The sequence below is a fragment of the Ursus arctos genome, chromosome X (genome assembly GCF_023065955.2).
Source record: "Ursus arctos isolate Adak ecotype North America chromosome X, UrsArc2.0, whole genome shotgun sequence".
Taxonomy (NCBI): domain Eukaryota; kingdom Metazoa; phylum Chordata; class Mammalia; order Carnivora; family Ursidae; genus Ursus; species Ursus arctos.
Genome location: NC_079873.1, coordinates 58552575 through 58562641, shown reverse-complemented (window position 1 = coordinate 58562641; position 10067 = coordinate 58552575). Strand labels below are relative to the sequence as shown.

General features: G+C 38.3%; 1 protein-coding gene across 1 annotated transcript; it reads left to right on the top strand.

Annotated features, from left to right (window-relative positions):
• Positions 1-2422: 2422 nt before the first annotated feature.
• On the top strand, positions 2423-3845 carry NAP1L2 (nucleosome assembly protein 1 like 2). The gene has a single exon (XM_026487183.3). It carries the CDS (start codon positions 2423-2425, stop codon positions 3809-3811), a length of 1389 nt encoding a protein of 462 aa, XP_026342968.1. The 3' UTR covers positions 3812-3845.
• Positions 3846-10067: the final 6222 nt, after the last annotated feature.

Here is a 10067-nt window from a genome sequence, read left to right as displayed (position 1 = left end):
CTCAGTGGTTTTGATTTGCGTTTCCCTAATTAGTGATGAACACCTTTTCAGGTGCCATTTGTATCTTTCGGTAGAAAGAGCTTTTCAAGTCCTTTGCTCATTTTTTAATTGATTTGCTTGTTTTTGTTGTTCTTGAGTTGTAGGAGTCCTTACGTATTCTGGGTATTAATCCTCTATCAGATAGATATATGATTCATATATAATTTCTCCCATTTCATGAGCCACCTTTTAACTCTGTTGATAGTATTTTTTGACGAACGAAAGTTTCTAATTTAAAGAAGTCCAATTTATCTATTTTTTCTTTTGTTGCCTATACTTTTGGTGTCATATACTTCTGTTTTATGCAATGAAACGCATCATTCCCTTTATGGTTTCTGTGACTGAATGTATGACTATGAAGTACTCTTCAATCTTAAAATTAGATGACATACTTTGTCTTAATAGTTTGGTTTAACTACACAATATATTTAAATAACAATGGATTTTCTTTTAAAATTACATTTTTGGAAACTATTTAAGAACATTGGAATATGGTAGTGAGAGGGAGAAGTTTATAAAAGAGTTTATCTCAGTTTATTTTTAGAAAACGCTAGCTTAAATGCAACACATATACAGACATGTTAGAAAGAAAAGGACCAAAATGTTCTCACTGGTTCTGTCAGGGTTGTGAGATTATTAGTGATTTCTGCTTTACTCTAAAATTTTCTTCATTTTCCAAATTTTAAAAAATGAGCATGTGTTTAATTTGTTACCAGAAAACTACGAGGAATGTTGCAACTTCAGAACCAGAAAAAAGAAAACTTGGAATGCTATGGACTCCTAACAAGGGAACTACCAGATCGATACATAAACTTGAAAATTGAGTTTTGTAAATACTGTGATGGTATACAGTACACAGAGACAAAATAAGTAAAAAAAACTTTACCTGTATACTGAAAGAGTCTGTAAAGAAATACAATATGTAAACAGTGTTTATCTCTGTGATAATAACACAATGCAAATTGTTTAAATCTTGGAAATAGTTAATATTTTAAAAATTGTTAAATTAATAAACTATCAGCGTTGGAAATACGGACAATAAATATCACCAATGATTCCTATCCAGAGGAAATATTCAAATGACTGCATAGTGTTCTATCCTGTGAATAGCCTATCATATATTTGACCATGTCTTTAATACTGAGATTTAGATTATTTTCAATAACAAAAGTGTCGAGCAAATGCTATGATTTTTAAATAAAAATTACTTTACATTTGAACATTTCTTTTTAAGATTCCCAATGGCTTGAGAGCCAGCATCCAAAAAGAGGAAGAGACAAGTCAGTATTAGGAGTGAGTTACTGATAAGACTGGTTTATTGTCTTGTGTGTTCACTTGTCAGTTGGATACAGCACTTTGGATCTTCATCACAGGCCCTATTTCACCCTAACCCTCATCTAACCACCTCTTTTGTCTCCCTTCCCACCCCATGAAATGTTAGGAGGCATTTCCAATTTAAAATTACTGCTCACCTACCATACAGCTTGTGGAAAATACAGAAAAAACAAAATATAGATTATTTAAATCCCTGGGAATTACACCATCCTAAGACCAAGATGGCTAATTTTTTGAAGTGTTTTCCCTTCTAGCCTATCTTTATAAACTCCTCCCCCAGCCCCCCTCCCCGTACCCTTACCAGAGCCTGGGGCTAAAATCAAAGGGACAGATTTAGAACGGGTGGATGCCTTGTCCTCTAGCTTTGTCTGACATCTTGGTTAGTACTTTTTCAGCTTTTTTTTTTTGAAATTATAATACCAGTTACAAATTGAGAGAATAAACAGATAAAATCTAGGTTTCTGAAAACTCGGGAAGGGGTCGAGGATAAGTGAGAGGTGGATGAATCAGCCATATTAGAGAACCTGGGAAGGTGAGCAGAGTTCGGAAACTTGATAGATCTAATAATTTATTGGTTCAGGACTTGTCAATCACCCAGCCCAGCAAATGAGATTAGAGCAGAGTCGTAGGGGAGGGAGGGAGTGATGCAGCAAACTATTTGCACCGAGAAAATCTAGTCAAGGGACAGCCGCATAATCATATTGCGGCACCGTTTTTTTTTTTTTTTTTCTTGCAGCAGCTGCTGCTTGCGAAGGTTCCGCCCACTGCAGCTCTCTGCAGTCTCTGGCTAGCTTCTGCAAGACTGACCATCGCCACTCTCTGCACTCAAGCCCTGGCTACGGTTGCCTCTGTCCGCTTCTCACAGCATCAGCACCGCCTTCATCCCGGCAGCAGCCTCCATCGTCACTCCCGCAGCCCAGCCACTCCTGCTTGTTCCACTTCTGCCCCAACCCCCGCCGCTTCTGCTATTCCGGTGAGTCTTTCCCTGCGGAGGTCAGGTCTCCTTATCTTGGCGGTAGCCACCTTACGCGTTACGGTCCTTTGAAAAATGGCCGAGTCAGCCGACCACAAGGAACTGTTAGAATCTAGTCAAGAAGAGGCTGGTAATAAGGTAATGATGGAGGGACCTGGGGAACAGCCGGAGCGCAGTGAAGATGTCGAAGCTGGGCCTGGAGATGATAAGGAGCGCGGTGAAGAAGCCGCCGCTGGGCCTGGGGAAGAAGGGGGAAAAGGTGAAGATGCTGCTGCTGGGTCCGGGGAAAGCGGGGTAAAAGATGAAGATACTGATGAGGATTCAGACCGTCCAAAAGGACTTATTGGTTATCTTTTAGATACAGACTTCGTTGAAAGTCTACCTTTGAAAGTTAAGTACCGTGTGTTAGCCCTCAAAAAGCTTCAAACTAGAGTGGCCAATCTAGAATCCAAATTTCTAAGGGAATTTCATGGCATTGAAAGAAAGTTTGCTGAAATGTATCAACCCTTACTGGAAAAAAGACGTCAGATCATAAATGCAATCTATGAACCTACAAAAGAGGAATGTGAATATAAATCAGACTCTGAGGACTATGATGATGAGATGTATGATGAGGAAGAGATGTATGGTAATGAGGAGGGTCGGATGCATGAGTATATGGATGAGGATGATGGTTATGAGGGAGATTATTATGATTATGCTGTTGAGGAGGAGGATGACGATGACGATGACGATGATAATGATGATGACATTGAGGCTACTGGAGAAGAGAATAAAGAAGAACAGGATCCTAAAGGAATTCCTGATTTTTGGCTGACTGTGTTAAAAAACGTTGACACACTTACTCCTTTGATTAAGAAATATGATGAGCCTATTCTGAAGCTCCTGACAGATATTAAAGTGAAGCTTTCAGATCCTGGTGAGCCTCTCAGTTTCACACTAGAATTTCACTTCAAGCCCAATGAATATTTCAAAAATGAGCTGTTAACAAAGACTTATGTGCTGAAGTCAAGGCTGGCGTATTATGATCCCCATCCCTATAGGGGGACTGCGATTGAGTATTGCACAGGCTGTGAGATAGATTGGAATGAAGGAAAGAATGTCACTTTGAAAACCATCAGGAAGAAGCAGAAACACCGGATCTGGGGAACATTCCGAACTGTAACTGAAAATTTTCCCAAGGATTCATTCTTCAATTTCTTTACTCCTCATGGAATCAGCTCAAATGGAAAAGATGGAAATGATGATTTTTTACTTGGTCACAATTTACGTACTTACATCATCCCAAGATCAGTGTTGTTTTTCTCAGGTGATGCACTTGAGTCTCAGCAGGAGGGGGTAGTTAGGGAAGTCAATGATGCAATTTATGACAAAATTATTTATGATAATTGGATGGCTGCAATTGAGGAGGTTAAAGCCTGTTGCAAAAATCTCGAGGCAATAGTAGAAGACATTGATCGCTAAAAGCAAAGTGTACTTGGCCTTGACATTAACTGCCCTAGATTGTTACTCAAAATGTAAGAAGTTAATTACGGTCTTGTATTTTGAAATTTTCCTTGCAGTGTCAGTTAAAACATAGGGCTCAGAAGTATAAGAGAAATGTAAATACTAATTCATTTGATCTTGCATCTTAGTAGTAGAATGCTTTCAAGAAATGTAAACTGTGGTAGATGATTTAAAATATTAATATAGTGTTGCATAGTTTAATCCTTCTAAAGTCCTTTTATCATGTAGCTATTAATCTGTGGCTGTGAATATTATCGGAACTGCTAAATGAGATCAACATTTATTTGGAAAGAAAATCTTGGAGAACAAACCCAAGGTTTTCTGCTATTGTTGTTGTTTGTTTTTTATATTTGTGTTTTCTTAGTCCTTTATCTAGTGGGTTTAATTCTGTTATACCTGCTTCATTTTGCAATAAAAATACAGTAGACTTTAAAACTTGAATGCTTAAGAAGCCTGCATATGGTTAAGAATTTCAGGCAAAATCACATTTATTGTTAATAACAGCTTGTCCATAGGCTCTTGTATTTTATGTGACCATGATAAATAATAAAACTTAGTTATATTGAGGTTGGTGTTTATCAGTGAAATGTTAATCACAGTCCTCTCAAGAGATGGCCACATATTGTTCTGTGTAATTATGTAAACTGTAATCACAGTAATTTCTCTTCCTATAGTACATTTAATCATTCACTGGAAGCAATCATGTAATATTTTGAAGTTTTTTTCATGTTCTTTCACTGCGAAATAAAATAAATAAAAAATTTCAGAGTGTTTCCTGTTTTAAAACTGATCTTTTTTTTCTCATAAAAGTATTATGTTCATTGGAAAACATCTGGAAAATACTAAAAAATACATTAAACCAAGATCCATATACCCACTTCCCAAAGATAAGCACTGTTAATGTCTTGATTTATTTTCTATTATTTTTCTATGTGTTTAAATATGCATGCAGATTTACTAACACTATACTTAGATGTGCAAAGAAACTATTAGATTTTGTAACTAATCTAATTTTAATCCTGAGTCCACCTCCACACCCCAAGTTTGCAGGGAAACAAAAATCTCAGTTTTAATCTAGTAAATTTGCTGCTATTTCATAATTTAGACACTGTTATAAATAACAGTATGTTAGTCTATATTTCAGATTTACCTACCCTTCCACAATGTCATCTAGATGTACAGGGGCTTATATTGTTTTATGACATTGGTTGGGGGGGTGCACTGACTGGGGAAATAGAACGTGGTTGGTTAGAGAGCTGACTTGTCTCAGAGCTGACATTGCCTTCTTTTCATGTGGAAACCCAGAGGTTTGGCTTCCCATTTTGGCAGACTCTGTGAAGGTCACATCTATCCCTCTGGGAAAAACAGGGAACTTTTAAATCCCTTCCAAGCCATGTGAGATCTGAGAGCGGCTAGGAAGTGCTAACTGTGTCTCGTTATTGCTGCCTATCCACTCTTCCATCCCAGGTGATTGTGATGTGATCCCACAGAATTATAAGATGAAAGTGGAACAAAAGCTCTTCTGCTTGTGACTTATTCCTCCATTATTGAACATGCCTCCTTCGGATTTTGGCTCAGAGAGGTAAGTTTTTAACACTGCCTGATTTTCTTACCTCTGCCTCATCTTTACAATCAACAGAGGAGGAAGATAGGGGCTTTTTCTTTCCTTTTCCTGTCTGGATAGGACCCTCTTCTAATATATCATTCTCCCAGGGAAAATGGTAAATGCTCACTTGTTTTTCTCTGGGATTGCAATAGTTGACAGTGTATGAGGAGATAGAAACAACTTAGTATTATAGGGGAGCCTAAATTGGGAAATACTTCCAATGTATGCTTGATAAATATAAACATTTTCATACTCTTCACCGCTGTCAATCTTGACCTCTGTTAAATTCCTGACTCCCCTCCAACACCGCCTGCCTCGCAAAACAAAGATTGGGCCTCTTAATTGTAGTTACTGTTACTATGCATTAAAAAGTCAGAAACATGGGTGTATCTCTCCTTCTATTTTATAGAGGGTGCTAGGCATCTTGAAGTCCCTCCTGTCCCTTTCTCTAGCCTCCATGAGATAGAGCAGTAAAACTGCTTCTGACCTTTCTGTAAGGGCAGGCTAGCCCCTTTGCTTTATCGCTCATGTCAGTGGTGTCCAGCCAAAGACCATCAAGGATGTACACGTAGTTGAACAAGGACATACCCAAGTTGAACATAGTCGAGTAAGTTGAACATACCCATAGTCTCCATCATTGCCATGAGAGAGAACACACATCCTGGGGAGACATTGTGTGTTATCAGTAAGTGTTAGAAAACATTGCAGAATTTGGGTTTTAGTTGTGTGATTTGGTGGAAGTTCTGTGGAAGTGGGGGTTTACTCTATAATGTGGGATAATTTAATGTTTGGTAGTTCAATAAATCTCATCCACAGGGAGGAGAGACTAGAACAAGGATACAGCTGTAATTGGTAAAGAGGTTGTAGCCATTCATTTTGGCTAGAACACCAGTGGTGTTTGGTATTTTGTGAGTGACACAGTGACCTTGTTTTTGTTTGTGCTTAGACAAAATTAGGTGGCCTTACTTTATCTCATTTTATTACAGTCCCAGAATAACCTTGTTCGAGGTTGGTATTCTCTGAGATGGTTTATATCCAATAGAAGAATAGCATGGCCTAGCTCTGAGTATCAGGCCAGCTTCCTGATGTCAGGGACTGCTTTTTATACTTCCTTCTCTTTCACCCCTTCTCAGGGATGAAATTTGAGGCTGTCATCACTCCCTTAGCTTGTGTTGGGGTGGATGTTCATTTGATTTGGGTTTAGACTAGTGTAAAGGAACTTTAGACTTTTGAGGGTAGGCCATAAGTTTCAGCCCACATACCAAAGAAGTCTATACTAGGATTTAGTGCCCAAGTGTGACTAAGAATAGGATTTTTACCTTTATTCTTTTAATAATTGTTCTTTAAAAAATGTATCATTTATACAGTCCTGAAAGGGTTGTTGAGGTGGCTATTGGGTCTTGTTAGAAGTTTGGTATTCCCAGGGAATATACTGAAATACCTAAATACAACAAAATTCCATTTTTTGGTACATAATAATTTATAGTGTAAATTATAGTATTTAGTATTACATATCATATGGTAGAGTGGTTAGTCTTTAAAGCCAGGCTGCTGAAGTTCAAATCCCAATTTTTTAACTTATTAGTCAGGTGACCTTGTGCAAGTTACTTTATGTGTCTTAGTTTTCATATCTGTAAAAATATAATAATTGCACATCTACCTCATAGATTATTATGAAGATTTAACTGGTTTATATGAAGTGCTTGAAATATGCATGGCACATAGGAAGTGCTGTATAGGTGTATCTATATTATTTTATTACTAAGTTTATATCTGTAAAATATTCAAAACTGGTATACAATAAAAGTGCAGTAAATTTTTATTAAATTATTAATAATTGTCCCTGTAATTTGTTTTCTACTTTACAAAAAGTGAAAGAATATACTTTGCATTTTAATAACAAAGTCTCCAGGATTTCTGCAAGTATTAAGGAAGCTAAGAGGCAAATTTAGCAGCAGTACTTAATATACTGACAAGCCTGGTTAATGATGAGGAAAATATAGTGACTGGTGTTACTTCCTCACCACTGAATGCATTCATTATCTTTGCAGTTGTGTACACCAAACTCGACACTCACCACAGCCCATTTGTTCACTGGCCAATGGTGCATTATTAAATTAAAATATTTGGAAACCAGAGAAAAACAGAATACAGAAAATAAGGATCACAAAATCATATATCATCCATAGATACATAACAGATTTTATTTTTTAGTTACACAGATATGTGCAACATGTAGCTGATTATTTTAAAGCATATATCTTTAAAAAATAAAAATAAAGAATAAGTTCACATGGAACACATTTCTGAAATATATTTTCTCTGAATTGTTTTTGCCAAATTATACAGGTTTTAAAGTAAAAGAGAAAAGAATGTCCAAAAGTAAACAATCTCAGCCTGTTTTTTAAAAACTACTCTAATGATCCATTTGTTGACCTGTTCCCAGGGTGTTGTAAGACAAAAACTCTCCATCCAGGTCATGCAGCCAACGGGCAATCACTACCCTCCATTCTGCGTGTGCACACATCTCCCCACTTCTCCTGGCTCTGGGGAGGTTTGTGTGTGCGCGCGCATGTGTGTGTTCACGTGCGGTCCCGCGTGGGATGGGGTAAAGTGGGAAGGAAGTTGGGGGGAGGGATGGTCATTTGTCATAAAGGACCCTAGCCCCGGTGACACTTCTCTATCAGGGCGTGTGCGACAGCGCGCGGGGGCGGGAGAGACGGCTTAATCATCATGGAGGCCGCTACTGTAAGTCTCCTCTTGGGCCTTTGTGCGCGCGGTCGTGCGTGCGTGCGTGTGTGTGCGCGCGCGCGCGCGTGTGCGCGCATGCTGGTCAAACGGAATGGGTGAGTCGTCTTCCCAGCTCCGGTGGTTTATGAAACCATATTGTGTGTGTAATAGTGCCTGTGCCGGTAAGAAGAAAGGCAGTTCTGGCCGAGGCATACCCGCGTCGGGGTGCTGTCTGTGGCTTTGAAGGAGGTCGGGAATGGAGGCGCGTTCGTCCACGTTGAAGTCAAGGTCGACTTGTCTGTCTGCTAAAGCGAAGGTACCCAGAGGGAAGGCAAAGATAGGTGGCAGCGTGGAAGGAGGGTCCTGGCGTGGTTAACATTTGGTCTGACCCACACCTGGGGGAAAGAGAAACTTAAGTGGATGGCAAGAGGAGAGTCCCAGAATTGGACAGTGTGGGAGGTTTTGATTTCAAATACCTGCAGAATAGATATCCTTTTGGTTGATGAAGTACAATGGCACCTTGGGCCCAGGACAGATTTGGGTCAAGCATATATAAATACAGGTATGTACATTTATACAAGACGTAGTGTGTATAAAAGGAGTATTACTGGTTCTGACACCTACTGAGTACTTCAATGTCAATACTAGTGGAGGTGTGTTTGGTAGAAGAAATCAGTCTGTAATATGTTAATCATCTATTTGCGATTCACTGCTTCTGTAAAGAGCAGAATCTGTGTATTAATTTAAACTTCATACAAAAGGTTCAGCATTCCAGTTGACTGTATCACTTGAGGTGAGAAAAAAGCTTTCCAACCAGTCTTATTTGGTAAGATTGGTGTTGAAATAAAAATTTCACAAGGCAATTTCATGAAAATGGTGAAAGATGGCTGTATTTTTACATTTTTCTATTTCACATTAACATGCTCTCAGACTCTTTCATACACACACACAGACACACACACACACACACAGCTGGATGATCCAGAGTGAGAGGAAGCTCATGGTCAGAAGGATTCACAACAGGTGGAACCAGTGTGGAGTGTTTTATCATTTGATATTTCTACATCAGCTATCAAGGTGAAAGGAGGTAATAAATATTGACATTGTGTCTATGTATGTGCATGCTTGCATCTGTGCATGTATGTGCATGTTTTAATGCAGAATATTTCAGTAACAAGTAGAAACGATATTTACACCATAATCTTTGTTGTCCAAAATATCACCTAGAGTTTGCCAGGAGTCCTATGGATAAGGGAAGAGTGAGTGGTTTGTGATGAGTTCCCTTTCGCACTGTGACGAGGTACTTTTTATTTTACAGCTTAGAGGAATCGAAAAGGTGCTTATACTTACTAAGATCCATATTAGCCAATTTAAGATATATGCATTTCATGGTCAAGTATTAAACTTGCATACTCTTTCTGTATGTTAATGTGGTATTTCAGAATTACGTTCTCCCTAGAGTTTGGATCAGGGTGGTTATCTCCATTTTTCAGATGAGAAATCTGAGATATAGACATTGTAATTTGCCAGTACCATTCAATTAGTGGTGCAAGAGTTCGTATCTGATCTCGTTGCTCATGCTTGTCATCACACTATGCTGCTTTCAGTGAAACTGATGATGAATGATTTTGCTAGTTTCCTTAATATCAAAATGCCTCTACCCATATTAAAGGTGTTTGGTATTTGCATAGGAATAGATATTAACATATTCCTTCATCAGGTATGTTACCTCATTGATTTAGAATATATGGTAACGGCTAGGCTGAAGCTTTTTTAGAAAACTCCCTAATGTAGTTTAACAACGTAAGAGTATTACAGGAATTAAATCTCATTTTCCTTGAAATATTCTATACTTTAGCCTTTGCTAATCTGACCTAT

Coding starts and splice junctions, on each gene's coding strand:
- NAP1L2 (XM_026487183.3), top strand. CDS start 2,423: ATGGCCGAGTCAGCCGACCACAAGGAACTGTTAGAATCTAGTCAAGAA.